The sequence below is a fragment of the Mytilus californianus genome, unplaced genomic scaffold (assembly GCF_021869535.1).
Source record: "Mytilus californianus isolate M0D057914Y unplaced genomic scaffold, xbMytCali1.0.p SCAF_1, whole genome shotgun sequence".
NCBI lineage: Eukaryota > Metazoa > Mollusca > Bivalvia > Mytilida > Mytilidae > Mytilus > Mytilus californianus.
In genome coordinates, this window is record NW_026262581.1 from 95,437,373 (window position 1) to 95,455,263 (window position 17,891).

The 17,891-nt window shown below is 32.7% G+C and overlaps 1 protein-coding gene and 1 long non-coding RNA gene across 2 annotated transcripts in view; one reads left to right on the forward strand and one right to left on the reverse strand.

Annotated features, from left to right (window-relative positions):
- LOC127710884 (uncharacterized) overlaps positions 1-17,891 on the forward strand; it is a 238,989-nt gene that overhangs the window by 63,164 nt on the left and 157,934 nt on the right. The gene's annotated exons all lie outside the window — the stretch shown is intronic.
- Positions 1,477-4,257, reverse strand: LOC127710791 (uncharacterized). The gene is made up of 4 exons (XM_052216753.1): positions 4,119-4,257; positions 3,865-3,942; positions 1,999-2,158; positions 1,477-1,746 (listed from the first exon to the last, which is right to left on the reverse strand). The coding sequence occupies exons 2-4, from the start codon at positions 3,911-3,913 to the stop codon at positions 1,647-1,649; spliced, it is 309 nt and encodes a 102-aa protein (XP_052072713.1). The 5' UTR covers positions 3,914-3,942; positions 4,119-4,257; the 3' UTR covers positions 1,477-1,646.

Consider the following 17,891-nt stretch of genomic DNA (forward strand, 5'->3'; position numbering starts at 1 on the left):
GGTTTATGGTAGGTTAAAGTTTTATTTTTATGTAGTTTTATGATCAATTTTATTAAAGACTTAGTAACTATGATCTCTATGATGTGAACTTTTGACAATATTTGCGAAATAAGTATTTTTACCCAGATTTCGCAATTCACTGAACATGGAAAAAGTAAAATAACAAAATTACCGAACTCCAAGAAAAATTCCAAACGGAAAGTCCCTTATCAAATGGCAAACTCAAAAGCTCAAACACATCAAACGAATGGAAAACAACTGTCATGTTCCTGACCTGTTACAGGCATTTCCTTATGTAGAAAATGGCGGATTAAACCTGGTTGTTGTATAGCTAGCTAAACCTCTCACTTGAATGACAGTCGCGTAAAATTCCTTTAAATTGAACAATGTGTGAGCAAAACAAACATACATAATAGGTAAAAATGTGTAATAATGCGAGTGGGACTTGGTGTCCTATCGTCACATACTTTTGTTTAGTGTGATATATAATTATTGAGAGAATATTATACATGTCTCGTTTAAAATGAATTTTGTATGTTTGATGAATATTACAGAAAATTCGCTACTATAGACAAATGGCCTTTTTATAGAGCTGTGAGTGGGTTTGTATGAAAAAAAAAAATTTTTTCATACGCATTTTATCTATACTTTTGTTTTGATATAAAAAAAATAAGAAGATGTGGTATGATTGCCAATGAGACAACTCTCCACAAGAGACCAAATGACACAGAAATTAACAACCATAGGTCACCGTACGGCCTTTAATAATGAGTAAAACCCATACCGTATAGTCACCTATAAAAGGCCCCGAAATTACAAATGTAAAACAATTTAAACGAGAAATCTAACCACCTAGTTTATGTACCAAATATGATATACAGCAACAAACGACAACCACTGAATTACAGGCTCCTGACTTGGGACAGGCACATAAACACCATTATTAAAAACCTGGATCTGCAACCGAATTTTGAAATTATTTTATTCAAAACCTAAATTCTTTATCATCGACTTATTTTGGTCTTTTGATTTTGAAATATGGAAAATCGAAACGAAAAAATATCTTATACTATTGAAATCTTAAATCAGAATAATCGAAAATTATAAAATATGAACTGCATGTTTAAATTAGAATCTCGGTGATGCGTCAGTAAATATTAGGACAAAACTACTTATCCATGCAGGTTTCTATTTCAATGTTTTTCTATCAAACGTTTACTTTTAAATAAATAAACAGCTGAAGATAAAATGTCGAACTGGTACATGTGATCTTCTGCTTAATATTAAACACTTGTATTATAACGGGTATGGCATGCAAATATGATATTAATTGCGATTTTTTGGAGGTAAAGTGCAACTTCAATCTTATATCTAAGTGACATACGTTCTAATTTGTCTTTCATGGTTGTCTCCATATGTAGTTTTGTTTTGTTGCTTTTAATTTGCGTCTTAAACAATTAACTGTTAACTAAGTACTGAGTTGAAACACAATTTTATTTAAAATTTATTGTATTAAATAACAATGACAGAAATCAAAGACATCTTATACAAGTGAAACCAAAGAAAAAAGAATATTAACAAATGTCGAATCAGAATATTACTCTAAAACAGAATGTCTATCAAAGTCCCATTATAAATTCTTCTCTTTACATCCCAGTTTCACCTTGTTCGGTTTCACCTTTCTGCATGTCCTGGAATTGGTCAGTGTTCTCATGGTCATTCATCTGTGCTGACATTTCAGATTGTCTGAAGATGAAATATGATATATAAGAAAATGAAGGAATGGATATAGATTCAAAAAATAATTACGTGTATGATGTCCAAGTTTATTGTCAGATTCTTTTACCCTAGTCAAGAATATTGTCACCCTTTTCGTGATAGATTTTACTGGTATTGTGTAATGACTTTGATACATTACGATGAACTTAAATTAAAATGATTTCTATATAGAAGGCAGCCAAAACTACTTAATTAATAAATGTTATAATTGCAACCTACCCTTCATTTTCAGAGGAGAATTTCATGGTATGCTCACTGGCACAACGGAGACATCTGCAGTAGCAGAACCATCCATATCTGACTGACACATAATATCTACAGCGTCTTGCTCTACAACGGGATTTACATCTGGAAGCACAACTTGCATCTGCGTCTTGGACTAAAACAAAATACAATGTTTTACACATGTAAGGATACAATAAAAAATCAATAAAGCGTGATATATTTGATATTTTTAGGTTATTTGTTTACATTCACTAGGTTGTTGCTTCATGTATAACAACCTCATATCGTTCTTTTCATTTCAATTCAGAATGGACTTTTTTAATAGTATTAATAAGGAATTGATATGAACAACAAAACAAAAACAATTAACATGAAGAGGGATATATATACAAAACAATTGGAAAAGAAATTTAAAATATATAGAGATATCCTAATGTCATATTTGATAAAATTAACTTATAAGCGTAATATACCGATCAAAAAATGTGGTATGATTATTAGCAGGTATTGTCAATGTTGAGATAATAACACCACTCTTAACGCAATGAAAAAAATTCAGCCATAATCTTAATACTATTTAGTATTATAATTTTTTTCGTAAAAATACTCCTTCGCAATTAGCTTTATTTCGACACAGAATTCAAAAAAGTTATTTCAGGAAAAGCGTTCTATTGCCTGATAGTCAGTACACTTGTTGAATATAAGTATTAGCTTTTCCACGTGAGTAGACGTAGCGTAGTGCAATTGTTTCAGAGTCCATTATGATAGGAATCATTAAATCAATCCGAAGTGTAAAAAAATGAAATAATAATGTAATGCATTGACTTTATTTGTTTACTGGTTTGGTTAATTTGAAATTGTAATAATAAGAAAATGATTGTGCTGAGCATTGACTATGCGAGAAAACAGCTTCGTTTGAAGACATAATGCACTCCTTTTGGGCGTTCACTTTGTCTTCAAACTTAGGTAATATTTTCGCATAGTGAAGGCTAAACACACCATTATTTAATAAATAGGTACCAATAGTATTTTTTAATAAATAGCTAAAGTTAACATATAATAATTTATTTCAAAACTTTATTTCATCCTGTACTACAACACATCCCTACCGTCTAATATATTTTCTTTCATAGTTGTAAAAGGTTAGGGACCTTAAAATTATTTTGGTTTTTATAGCTATGAGTAGTTTATTGTTTTAATTGACATGTATTTGATTGTTTCTATAAAAAATACCTCCAAAAAATCTTAAAGTCCATGTAATAAAAACCTTATCCATATATTGATGTGCTAAAATATGGCTTACATGTTTTCATTGCAACACTCTTAGGCAAAAAGAATTTTAATTTGAACCCAACGACATGACTATTTTCAAGATAAAATTAGTACCACCATCAGATGTCCTTCTCTGATATTTCTATAAATAAAATTTACATTTGCTTATATCCAGCAAACTGCAGTTTTGAACCTTGCATCTGTAATCATCTGCTCTTTAATTAAACAATCAGAAACGTGGAGCTACTATGCATGGAGAGATTTGGTAAACATGGTTATGACTCTTAAAATGACATTGCTCGTAGAATATATATATTATGTTTGTTATGTTTGTTTTCTCGTTTGAATTGTTTTATATTTCGTCATCTATGTCAGATCATTTTATAGCTTACTATACGGTATGGGATTTGCTAATTGTTGAGGGCAATACGGTGACCTTAATTTCTTAAATCTACTTCATTAGTCTCTGCATGGCTGTTAGATGTCTCATTGGGAATCATTCCACTTCTTCGTATTTTTGAGAAATATCCCTCTGCTTTTCAAATATTTATCTGTCTTTAAATTGTTGTAATACAATTATGTACATACCTATAAGAAGTACTGCAAGACCAATAGCCAGGATAACTGCTAACTTCATATTGGATCTAAAGGGTTGTAGATATTAATCTGAAATTTAAAAGTTTTTACATAATCATAGGCCCACAAACACACATTATAGCATCGCTGAAAATATTAACATTTGAGACGAGTTTTAGCTTATTTGTAATTAAATTAATAGATATAGCAAGCGAGCTTTTAAATATTACTTGTACAAAATACTTTACTATTACAAAGTTACATACCTAAGGTGAACAATTCAGCTAGTCAGCAGGATCATAACGTCAATGACAAATGAACGGTTTTTATACACATAGATCCAGAAATGACAATTCCGGCGGACGGGAGATGGTGTTACGAATTTGCGTATTTCCTTTATTGTCAAACTTTTTAAAAATCACTGTCAATTCGTTTTGTTTCAGATTTCGCAATTCACTTCATATAAAATATTAATTGCATATTATGAATCTAGGTGATACGTCAGTAAATATTAAGACAAAACTACTTATCCATGCAGGTTTCAATGTTTTTCAATCAAAATTTTATTTGTGAAATAAATAAACAGCTGAAGATAAAAAGACGAAATTTTACAGGTGATCTTCTACTTAATATAAAACACTTGTATTATAACGTGTATGACATGCAAATATGATCTTATTTGCGGATTTTGGAGGAAATGTGTGCGACTTCAAGTTTATATTCATGTGTCCTATGATCGAATATGTCTTTCCTGGTTGTCTTAATATGAAGACATGTTTTGTTACCAATGATTTTGAAACTGTCGTGTTTTGTCCATATGTAATTGGTGTAGTTGTTAATTTTTTGTCTACTTGATTCTATTTCAAATAACGACGTCATAGCAATATTATGTACGACTCGGAGGTGCGATGGGGACGCTGAAGTGCGATGGTCACGCTGAAGTGCGATGTTCTGCGCTGAAGTGCGATGGTTCGTTCGCTGATGTGCGATGGTCTATATTACGCGTGATTGCTAGTTTTATATCTACAGATTTTCATTTATAAGGCCTATGAGAAGTAGATTTTTTTAATAGTTAGTATATAAATTTGCATTCGTTATTGTCTTTGTGTGTCCTATAGTTACAGTTGCATACTAAGTGAGAGATCGTCCTCTTTGGTTTTCAGGATGGGAACATAATTCTGCGTTAACATTTTATCTTTACTTGGTTCCTCTCATGAGTTCCTAGTTTACATAATATTATAATACGGAGAGTTTGTCTGCGGACCCGTATGTATTAAGAGAATGCCACGCTCCATCGAAAATAAAAAAAAAAAACTTTTGTAGATTTCGAAAAAAAAAATCCGCTACATAAGGTTTACTTTCCATCTCCACCAATCAATATTCGTTTCCCGTAGTATTAAAAAGTTTATAAGCCCCTTATTAACTTAAAAACCAGAAAAAACTGATTCTAACAAACGAATTGACTTCAACATCGACATGCAAAGCATTGAAAGTATAGTTTATGTAGTGCATTGCACTTCAGCGATACCACCATCACACTTCAGCGTTACCACTATCATACTTCGGCGTAGCTATCAACAAGATAGCGTCACAATGCCACCATCGCACTTCAGCCTGATCAGCGGTTCGGAGTACCTTCGCGGTTCAGAGTCCTGCATATATATAAAACTAGGGACTAAAGGTGTAAACAAATCAGAGATTTCTGGCACCTAAGACAATTTACTTATTATATAAACCACGATATTATGAACTGTACTCGAAAAGTAGTACCCATTTTAAATATCTGAAAAAGAACTCTACCAGAGAAAAAATGAATCATGTATGGAGGAAGATACTGAGGAGAACAACATTAGACTAATTTTTCAAATCCTTCCCCTTATCAACAGAGCTTAACTTTTGACGAGTAAAATATGTTACTCATACTTCTAGTAGTTCATCAGAATATGATTACTCTCGCCTGTCATCAGAGGTCATTGTTAAATTTTGATGAAGTTCGTATTCCTCAATCTTAACTTTTTAGGTAATGTTTTTTGGACTATTATATGTTATTTCATCTTTTTTGCCGAGATAATGCCTGTCCATCTTCTAATTGTTTGTGTTTTTTTTTGTCGACCCTTGACTTCTTATAACTTCAATTGTTTTTATGAAAATCGCTTTGTATTTGACTCATAAGTAAAATCGTAAAATTGTACACGTCAGACGAGCTTCATGTATTTTTATATTAGTTTAAGTTTTTGTCTGTTTATAACGACACCTAGGACCAATGTGATTTCTAAAGTTTTTTTTAGTAATCCAAGGTTTACAAGAAAGAAACATAACATTTCCGAAGTATGAAAATACATTACTTTTATTTAACTCTCATTTAGTCATTTAGTTTTATCTTCAATAAATGATAAACTGCGTTTCAATTTTCTACGGATACAATTTATCTATTTAACGAAAAAACTACTTTCCGCTCTAAAAAATATCCGTTGAATAACATTAGAGTTTCCGTCGACCATACAATAAACCATATTAATGAAATATCGGCCAGCAAACGTGATATCTGTTGAGGACAGTATGTTTTTAAGCTATACAGTACATGAATATTTCTATTTCCATTGCCGTTTCTGCTGTTCTTATCTATGAATTTTCATCAGCAATAGAGGCAAAACAGATTTTCAAAAGCCCAAAAATGATAAGATGTTCATTCATTCATATGAAAGATTTTGTTAGCGGAATATCCAACGCAGCTTAATATTATATTCGTTTATGCATACTGTTGAATTAGGTTCTTACCTCTTACCCACATATGGGCTTGGTGATAACATATTTGAGAATTAAATCAATTTTTTTTATCTTAAATCTTTTTTTAACTCGTGCGTAAATGTTTTGATATGATTTTAATATCATCTTTATTATGTTTGATAGCGATTTCAGAACTATGTTCTGCTATCGTAGTAGAGTAAGGTTTTGGTGCTGTTAAATAAATAATATGAATTATTTCACAAAGTCAGAAATGTGACGGCTTTTTCCAAATCATCATGAATGATGTAAATGGCAGTCTTACTCTCTGATACTATCAGTGTGAGGATTGTGTTCTCTTTCTTCAGAAAGAAATAAAGCCTATATATAGTCGCTTAAATTTGACAAGAAATGTGGTTAGTGTGAAAATAAAAGGGTCAATTGCATTTGAACAAGAAAATTTGAATTTCTTCAATATATTCTTGTTTTTATTTGTGTTTACATTCCGCATGAAAAAAAGGATTCGAAGAAGTAAATGATAAACTATTATTTGAAAAGAAGGAAAGACCACATTTACGTCTTACTTGAAAATGACAAACAGAAAAAAAATAGAAAACCTTAGAATGGAACAAAACCAGTCATACTTAAACCAGGAATAATCTACTTTTTAAATTTATTTACCTGTGTACGTTATTTTATTTGGCGGCATTTTGTCCAATGTTATGGTTGTCTTTCTGATATTGTTTTACATCTAACCCCCTTGTTTTGTTAATTTTGTATTTGCATTATGTCATAGATCAAATTTATTCATTCAGTGTATGTTCACTTGTTTTTGTTAATATGTCTTTTGATGAAGTTAAGCCATTTCAATTGATATTTTATAGTGTGTCTTTCTATGTTGTGATGTTACACTATTATTTCAGGTAGGGTGAAGATCGGCGCTTATTGAAAAGTTTAAACCCGCTGCATTTGTTTGCGCCTGTCCTAAGTCAGGAACCTGATGTTCAGTGGTTGTCGTTTGTTGTAGTGGTTCATGAGTGTTTCTCGTCTCTCGTTTTTTATATAGATAAGACCGTTGGTTTTCCTGTTTGAATGGTTTTACACTAGTCATTTTGGGGCCCTTTATAGCTTGCTGTTCGGTGTGACCCAAGGCTCCGTGTTGAAGACCGTACTTTGACCTATTATGGTTTACTTTTACAAATTGTTTCTTGGATGGAGAGTTTTCTCATTGACACACATACCACATCTTCTTATATCTATTATACTTATTATTGCTATTTGTCTGTAAAATTGCAAATGTTAATGTTACGTCACCAATCTTGTATTGATATATCTATGATAATCAACAATTTCTCTTATGTATCTATCCTTCTTCTGCAACATTATCTTTTTGCTTGTTTGTGATTTAGTTTAAACTCATTTTATTTCATTACATTTCATTTAGTATACGTATATAGAATACATCAATTATATTATCTAAAAGGATTTGGCAACAAGCTGTGAAAGCTTTTACAAACCATCTCCAGCTTTATCGTGATATATCCATCGAATGTTGCAAAGCAGGGTTCTTTTGCTTTGATTTTCTACAACTGGATAGATACCACAACTGGTTGACTGTTTAGTCCCCGAGTGTATATTTTTTTAGTATTGACAATTACGTAAAATTTCATGAATTCAGCAAACGAAGATAGTCTTAAATTTTTAAGCATACGAATATTCCTAAATATAATGACGGATGTAAAAATTAGCTTTACTACATTCTTGATATTTTCTCTCGTTACGAAGAATAATTGTATAACCAACCCCGGCTACCATAACATGTATAAGCTGCTTAAGTTCCGATAATTATGGAATACGTTAAAAGCAATAAATTATATATGTACATGACGGAAACAAAACTTAGGAGAAACCTATCATACAGGTCTTAAAGAATTTTCTTCCTTTAAACATTGTGTGATCAATTATCGGGTTATATACTTTTTTTTTTAATTTACTACACTACGTTGACTTTGATCATATTTAATATGTAACAGGTTAATATATATTAAAGCAAAACTAGGATTTACATCAATCAAACCAAACAACACCATAGACACCCCCTTCCCAATAAAGAATATGAAAACAATCAGTTGACAACAACAAACAGTAAGACCCAATTCCTCATGAGCAAGATACATATGAGAGCAACCAGCGCTCAATCCTCCCACTAATTTCGACAGTGTTTTAAAATAAACAAAATCCACCAATGCCCTTGTATACGTTTATGTTTAGTTATTTATCAAATATGTTTCTGAACAGCGGAAAAATAAAATGTTGCTGAACGACTAAATTATATCCGGATAAGTAAACATGCACTGTATTTGTCTTTATAATTTTATGTCCCTTTTGGTCGCATGACTCTTGCCGTGGCTCGTTATATATGTATCCAGCTTTCTGGGTTTGGGTGTTCCTGGTACGGGTAGGTCCAGAGGAGAGCGTCAGGGAAACCGTGTATAAATAGCAACAAAGTTGATATCCTTGTTGTGTAACACCACCCGATTTGGATACATCTTACAAAGTCTATCCAAAACATTTTGCAAAGAATTCCACTCAAACCGGTGGTAGCGGCCGTCTTAAACTTGCAGTGAGGGGATATTTTGTTTTCATTTTTTTATTCCATGTTGAAGGCCTCACTGTGACTTTGAGATGAAGAGCAGCAATAAAAGCGATGTTCCTTTGTTTTTTGTGTGTTTTTTGCTGTGCATGTAATGATTTTATGTCATGGATGGATGATACCCATATCTTTTTTTTTCTATTAAAGTAACGTCAGCCTTATTGTATACATGCCGATCTTACGATCTTATAATCATATTATTGATATGTATCTTTAATTTTATTTTTATGATAAACAAATAAATACACACACACACATATATATACATATATATATAAAATGACTGAATAATAGCCAACGATAAATCTTACGGGGCGATGGATCATATAAATATGATACAGTACACTACAAAATATAATATATAACCAGTCTAAAAGGGTACAACATCACCAAAAAATGACAATAAAGGAACAAATGTAACTATAAATATTTCGGATAACAGATATCCTTCATCAAGTTTTAAGGACTCTTTTGGAATTTTACTAGTTTAAATACCAGGGTTCTTTTCATTTGGTAGGGATATACAAGTACGCATCCACGTCCAACTTTTAACCTTAGCCCAAATTTACTATTATTTTTTCTTTTCGTTATAAAACTGCTATTTATTTGGAATGATAAATACGCAGCCTCTGTTTGTCATATTTTACCAGCTTATATCGATCAGTGCTGTTCTTTTGGGAATGTATTTACACGCAGTTGTTATAACATCTTAACTGACGTCATTTTGGAATTTTAAAGTTGTGCAAGTTCATATCTATAATTACTATTTTCATTTTAGGCATGTCTTTGAGTCGTTTTTTGGAAATTTAAAAAATTTATTAGCGTCTCTACATATGATGTTCGGGTGAAACTGTTTCACTTTTTTTATTGTATAGAATTCAAGATTGCTATAGTTTAATAATCAGAATAGATTTATCTGATTCATTTTACATCGTGCTCATATTGATGAAGGATATCTGTTATCCGAAATATTTATAGTTACATTTGTTCGTTTATTGTCATTTTTTGGTGATGTTGTACCCTTTTAGACTGGTTACATATATATATATATATAAGTACGTCTGAACCAGTGACGATTCTACAACAGATTTTATCCATCGGATCACCAGCAGTATTGGTGATACAAGGCTGAAAATACATTCTGTATATATAATTCGTCTAAACAACAGCCCAACAATGTTAGATCTGTAAATTTGCGGAAGCAATTTTTTTGTTCTTCCCTGAGTTCGAATCCCGGCCAGGGAAGAACAAAAAATTTGCTTCCGAAAATTTACAGATCTAACATTGTTGGGCTTTGAATTTTATATATATTCATCCTATTTTGAATCCTCAAAATTCAAGAGTCTATCCTAAATTGAGGTAAATTGTTTGGCTTTCCAAATACTGTTTCGATGTCTAACATCACTGAAGAGACATTAATTGTCGAAATCCGGATATGGTGCACAAAAACCTTTGCACATTTTGTTTGCGGTATATTATCTTTTCCTCAAGTTTATTGTTTTCTGTTTAGTATTAAATTTATAATTAAGATCCATTTATTACATCTGGTGATCCGTTTATTTGGCAATCGCCTATGGCAGTCAACAGGGTTTAAGAACATTTGTTGTTCGACCTGTTAGTCAAATGCGTTTTGTTAAAATATACTTTTTCACTTTTTTGGTCTTTTGGAAAATGTTGTTTGTGCTGTATTTAGACCCCTCTAACAATAAATTTGTTTTGCATGCAGACGTATAAAAATTGCGGTTTTTATCCAACGCGATCATAGGTTTGAACGTTGTTTTCAATTTAGACTTGTATATATATATATATATAAAATGACTGAATAATAGCCAACGATAAATCTTATGGGGCGATGGATCATATAAATATGATACAGTACACTACAAAATATAATATATAACCAGTCTAAAAGGGTACAACATCACCATAAAATGACAATAAACGAACATATGTAACTATAAATATTTCGGATGACATATATCCTTCATCAGTATGAGCACGATGTAAAATAAATCAGATCAATCTATTCTGATTATTAAACTATAGCAATCTTGAATTCTATACAATAAAAAAAAGTGAAACAGTTTCACCCGAACATCATATGTAGAGACGCTAATAATTTTTTTAAATTTCCAAAAAACGACTCAAAGACATGCCTAAAATGAAAATAGTAATTAGAGATATGAACTGGCACAACTCTAAAATTCCAAAATGACGTCAGTTAAGATGTTACAACAACTGCGTGTGAATACATTCCCAAAAAAACAGCACTGATTGATATAAGCTGGTAAAATATGTCAAACAGAGGTTGCGTATTTATCATCCCAAATAAATAGCAGTTTTATAATGAAAAGAAAAAATAATAGTAAATTTGGGCTAAGGTTAAAACATTGGACGAGGATGCGTACTTGTACATCCCTACCAAATGAAAAGAACCCTGGTATTTAAACTAGTAAAATTCAAAAAATTCCAAAAGAATCCTTAAAACTGTAAGAGTCAAGTAAGGAAGCCGGAGTAACTGGAAACAAATGATGTCAGGAAAATGAGTGATGGTAGGGAAAATGAGTGACTTATTCTATGTTTTTTCATTTATGCCCTCTGGGGAAACTGTCCTTAGCTTTCTTATCCAAAACCTTTCCCGAGCAAGTCTTTCGGCCCTTGACCAACCCTCGTTGTGGTCTATGATTGTGATTGTAAGGTTTTTGAGATCAGCTTGGGCGTGCCCAGGTGATCTCAAAAGACGACTTACGGGGATGTCGGGCTTGCAGGTGATGTCACTTCGATGACCATTCATGCGTTTGTTGAATGGCTGTTCTGTCTCGCCAATATACTGCATGCCACATCGACACTGAAGAAGGTATACAACATTCTGTGTTTTGCAAGTTACATTACAAAATATAGTGTACACAGACCCAGTGGAGTGGCAAGTAAATGTTTGAGTATTCAGTATTTGTTGGCAAGTCAGACATCGTCTGTTACCACACGACTTGCACCATCCTGCAGTTGAACAGCTTTTATTAGAGGAGACGTCAGCTCTCACAAATAAGTCTTTCAGACTTGCTGGTCTCCGAAAAGCTAAGACAGGAGGATTGGGAAAGATCTTGGATAATTTTGGGTGATTGGCAATAGTTTGCCAATTGGCACGGATCAAACGTGAAAGGTTAGTAAAGGCGGGATTGTATGTTAAAACAAACGGAACTATTTTGTTGCGCCTCTCCTGTTTGTACTGTAATAGGTCATTGCGGCTGTTGTTATTAGCACGCGCAAATCCCTTATCTATGTCCAATTTCTTATAACCTCGTTTGTTAAAAAAACCGCGAAGTTCCTGTAACCGTTTAATGACAGCCTCCTCAGAGGAGCAAATCCGCTTTACTCTAAGAGCTTGACTGTACGGGATACTTTTATACAGTGTTTGGGACGACAGCTTTGGGGAGAAAGGTACTGATGTTTATCTGTAGGTTAACAGTAGAGATCTGTTGATATGACACCGTCCTTAATAGATGTAGTAGTGTCTAAGAAAGATATTTTGGAGTCGGAAATTTCATATGTAAATTTAGTTGACTGGTGTGCGTTGTTTGCATGTCTGATAAAATCATCCAATTTTTGTTGGGATTCAATCCATTTCATGTCAACATCATCGATGAAACGGAACCAAGACAGAGGTTTGGATAAAGATGTTGAAATAATTTGTTTCTCTAATTTTCCCATGAAGATATTGGCGTATGACGGTGCCATTTTCGTCCCCATCGCTGTACCGTTTATCTGAAGGTAATGTTCACCATTAAAGGTGAAATTGTTGCATTTCAGAACCAGAGTGAGCAGCTGGACTAAACATTCGGTAGGTGGTTCTAAGGTGTTTCGAGAGTCCCATATTTCCTTACACGATTGTATTCCGTCATCATGAGGTATGTTGATATACAATGAGGTGACATCTAAAGTGACAAGGAGGGTTTCCTTGAATGTGTCTTGAATTTGAGAAGGAAGATTTTCTCTATGAGATCTTAAATGAAAGTCTATAAATTCCGAGATCTCATGTAGAAAATCTTATATTTAACCAGCTTATATCGATCAGTGCTGTTTTTTGGGGAATGTATTCACACGCAGTTGTTGTAACATCTTAACTGACGTCATTTTGGAATTTTAGAGTCTAATTACTATTTTCATTTCAGGCATGTCTTTGAGTCGTTTTTTCAGGAAATTTTAAAAATTTATTAGCGTCTCTACATATGATGTTCGGGTGAAACTGTTTCACTTTTTTTTATTGTATAGAATTCAAGATTGCTATAGTTTGATAATCAGAATAGATTGATCTGATTCATTTTACATCGTGCTCATACTGATGAAGATATCTGTTATCCGAAATATTTATAGTTACATTTGTTCGTTTATTGTCATTTCTTGGTGATGTTGTACCCTTTTAGACTGGTTATATATATATATATATATATATATATATATATAGAGAGAGAGAGAGAGAGAGAGAGAGAGAGAGAGAGAGATAATTTCATATGGCTTTTCCAATATCACATCCGTATCAACCCGAGACACCAATATAATAATAATATATTGTGACTGATATCAATGACGTCATGCATACAGATTAAATGTGTGATTGTGTAAAGCCTTTGCAACCGTGACTGATATCGATATCATCACGGATGGCTGATACAGCACGATTGCCGTTGACCGTATTACACATACAATTTATCTGTATTTACTACTAAGTATATAATATATATATATATATATTTAGGGTTCTAAATACAGCACAAAAAACATTTTCCAAAAGACCAAAAAAGTGACAAAGTATATTTTAACAAAACGCATTTGACTAGCAGGTCGAAGAACGGATGTTCTTAAACCCTGCTGACGGATCATATAAACCCGAAGGCAAATATAATACAAGCCCAAACGAAAAAATATAAACAAGTCTAAATTGAAAACAACGTTGAAACCTATGATTGCGTTGGATAAAAACTGCAATTTTTATACGTGTGCATGCAAAACAAATTTCTTGGTACAGGGGTCTAAATATAGCACAAACAACATTTTGCAAAACACCTAAAAAGTGAAAAAGAATATTTAAACAAAACGCATTTGAATAGCAAGTCGAACAACTGATGTTCTTAAACCATGCTGACTGCCATTGGCCCATTGCCAAATAAAATGATCACCAGATTTAACAAAATGGATCTTAAATATTAATTTAATATCAAACAGAAAACAATAAACTTGCGGAAAAGATGGTACACCGCAAACAAAAGGTGCAAAAAGTAGTACACCATATCCGGATTTCGACAATTAATGTCTCTTCAGTGATGTTAGGAATCGAAACGGCATTTGGAAGGCCATATAATTTTACTCAATTTAGGATGAGTCGAAATAGGATGAACGGATCATATAAACCCGAAGGCAAATATAATACAAGCCCAAACGAAAAAATATAAACAAGTCTAAATTGAAAACAACGTTCAAACCTATGATTGCGTTAGATAAAAACCGCAATTTTAATACGTGTGCATGCAAAACAAATTTCTTGGTAGAGGGGTCTAATAAAATGATCAACAGATGTAACAAAATGGATCTTAAATATTAATTTAATATCAAACAGAAAACAATAAACTTGCAGAAAAGATGGTACACCGCAAACAAAAGGTGCAAAAATTAGTACACCATATCCGGATTATGACAATAAATGTCTCTTCAGTGATGTTAGGAATCGAAACGGCATTTGGAAGGCCATATAATTTTACTCAATTTAGGATGAGTCGAAATAGGATGAACGGATCATATAAACCCGAAGGCAAATATAATACAAGCCCAAACGAAAACATATAAACAAGTCTAAATTGAAAACAACGTTCAAACCTATGATTGCGTTGGATAAAAACCGCAATTTTTATACGTGTGCATGCAAAACAAATTTCTTGGTAGAGGGGTCTAAATACAACACAAACAACATTTTTCAAAAGACTTAAAAAATAAAAAAGTATTTTTTAACAAAACGCATTTGACTAGCAGATCGAACAACTGATGTTTTTCAACCCTACTGACTGCCATTGGCGATTGCCAAATAAACAGATCACCAGATGTAACAAAATGGATCTTACCTATTAATTTAATACCAAACAGAAAACAATAAACTTGCGGAAAAGATAGAAATACTGCAAACAAAAGGTGCAAACATGAGTACACCATATCCGGATTTTGACAATTAATGTCTCTTCAGTGATGTTAGAAATCGAAACAGTATTTGGAAGGCCATATAATTTACTTCAATTTAGGATAGACTCATGAATTTTGAAGAGTCGAAATACGATGAACGGATCATATAAACCCGAAGGCAAATATATTGATGCAAGTAAACAATATATATATATATACGTTGTGCTATATTATGACGTTCAGGACTAAATAATAATGTCGCTGATGGACGTTACCCCTGACGACGTCGCCAGCAACCATATCCTTGAAGATCTGTTAAACAGTGAAACCGGTAGGATACTATGGAGAACATTTTTGAACAATTTGTTGTTGTAATAAACAAAATGTGAGTATTCATATTGAATATAAATATTTGGTGCATTTTCAGCCTTATTTTTTTTCCTATATATATATTTCTCTAATTCTTCGTCAATTTATCCCTTTCTGCACCCATTGTATAAAAAAAATTTAATCAACGTGTGGTTCGTTTGATCTCAGTTCTTCATTGGTTAAAATCCGATTATGACGTTGAATTTTCTTGCTTTCCTCTGAATGTCCTATTGTGACGGCATGAAAAAAGGCGACCATGCCTGATGACGTCACATAGAAAGAACACATCTTTTTGCAGATCATTCGAAAAGAAGGGATAAATTTGCCTGCGTATTGTTTGAAAATCATTAGAGAAACAGATTCCACCACCAAATTTCGTGTAATACGATAGTTATCCACTCTCGGCAGTTAAATTTTAAGTATTTAAAACGCTCGGCGAGCCTCGCGTTTTAAATTTGAAAATTTAACTGTCTGGAGTGGATAAATATCGTATCACACTCGATGCAGTGGTAGAATCTATATATATATATATAAACAAATCTAAATTGAAAACAACGTTCAAACCTATGATTGCGTTGGATAAAATCCGCAACTTTTATACGTGTGCATGCAAAACAAATTTCTTGGTAGAGGGGTCTAAATACAGCACAAACAACATTTTCCAAAAGACCAAAATGAGTGAAAAAGTATATTTTAACAAAACGCATTTGACTAGCAGGTCGAACAACTGATGTTCTTAAACCCTGCTGACTGCCATTGGCGATTGCCAAATAAACGGATCACAAGATGTAACAAAATAGATTTTATTATTAATTTATTACCAAACAGAAAACAAAAAACTTGCGGAAAAGATGGTATACCGCAAACATGAGGTGCAAAAATTTGTACACCATATCCGGATTTCGACAAGTAATGTCTCTTCAGTGATGTTAGGAATCGAAACGGTATTTGGAAGGCCATATAATTTACCTCAATTTAGGATAGACTCTTGAATTTTGAAAGAGTCAAAATAGGATGAACGAATCATATAAACCCGAAGGCAAATATAATACAAGCCCAAACAAACAATATAAACAAGTCCAAATTTAAAACAACGTTCAAACCTATGATTGCGTTGGATAAAAACCGCAATTTTTATACGTGTGCATGCAAAACAAATTTTTTGGTAGAGGGGTCTAAATACAGCACAAACAACATTTTCCAAAAGACCAAAAAAGTGAAAAAGTATATTTTAACAAAACGCATTTGACTAACAGGTTGAACAACAGATGTTCTTAAATCCTGCTGACTGCCATTGGCGATTGCCAAATAAACGGATCACAAGGTGTAATAAATGGATCTTAAGTATAAATTTAATACCAAACAGAAAACAAACTTGCGGCGAAGATGGTATACCGCAAACAAAGGTGCAAAGATTTTGTGTACACCATATCCGGATTTCGACAATAAATGTCTCTTCAGTGATGTTAGGAATCGAAACGGTTATTGCAAGGCCACATAATTTACCTCAATTTAGGATAGACTCTTGAATTTTGAGGAGTCAAAATAGGATGAACGGATCATATAAACCCGAAGGCAAATATAATACAAGCCCAAACGAAAAAATATAAACAAGTCCAAATTTAAACAACGTTTAAACCTATGATTGCGTTGGATAAAAACCGCAATTTTTATACGTGTGCATGCAAAACAAATTTCTTGGTAGAGGGGTCTAAATACAGCACAAACAACATTTTCCAAAAGACCAAAATGAGTCAAAAAGTATATTTTAACAAAACGCATTTGACTAGCAGGTCGAACAACTGATGTTCTTAAACCCTGCTGACTGCCATTTGCGATTGCCAAATAAACGGATCACAAGATGTAACAAAATAGATCTTATTATTAATTTATTACCAAACAGAAAACAAAAAACTTGCGGAAAAGATGGTATACCGCAAACATGAGGTGCAAAAATTTGTACACCATATCCAGATTCGACAAGTAATGTCTCTTCAGTGATGTTAGGAATCGAAACGGTATTTGGAAGGCCATATAATTTACCTCAATTTAGGATAGACTCTTGAATTTTGAAAGAGTCAAAATAGGATGAACGAATCATATAAACCCGAAGGCAAATATAATACAA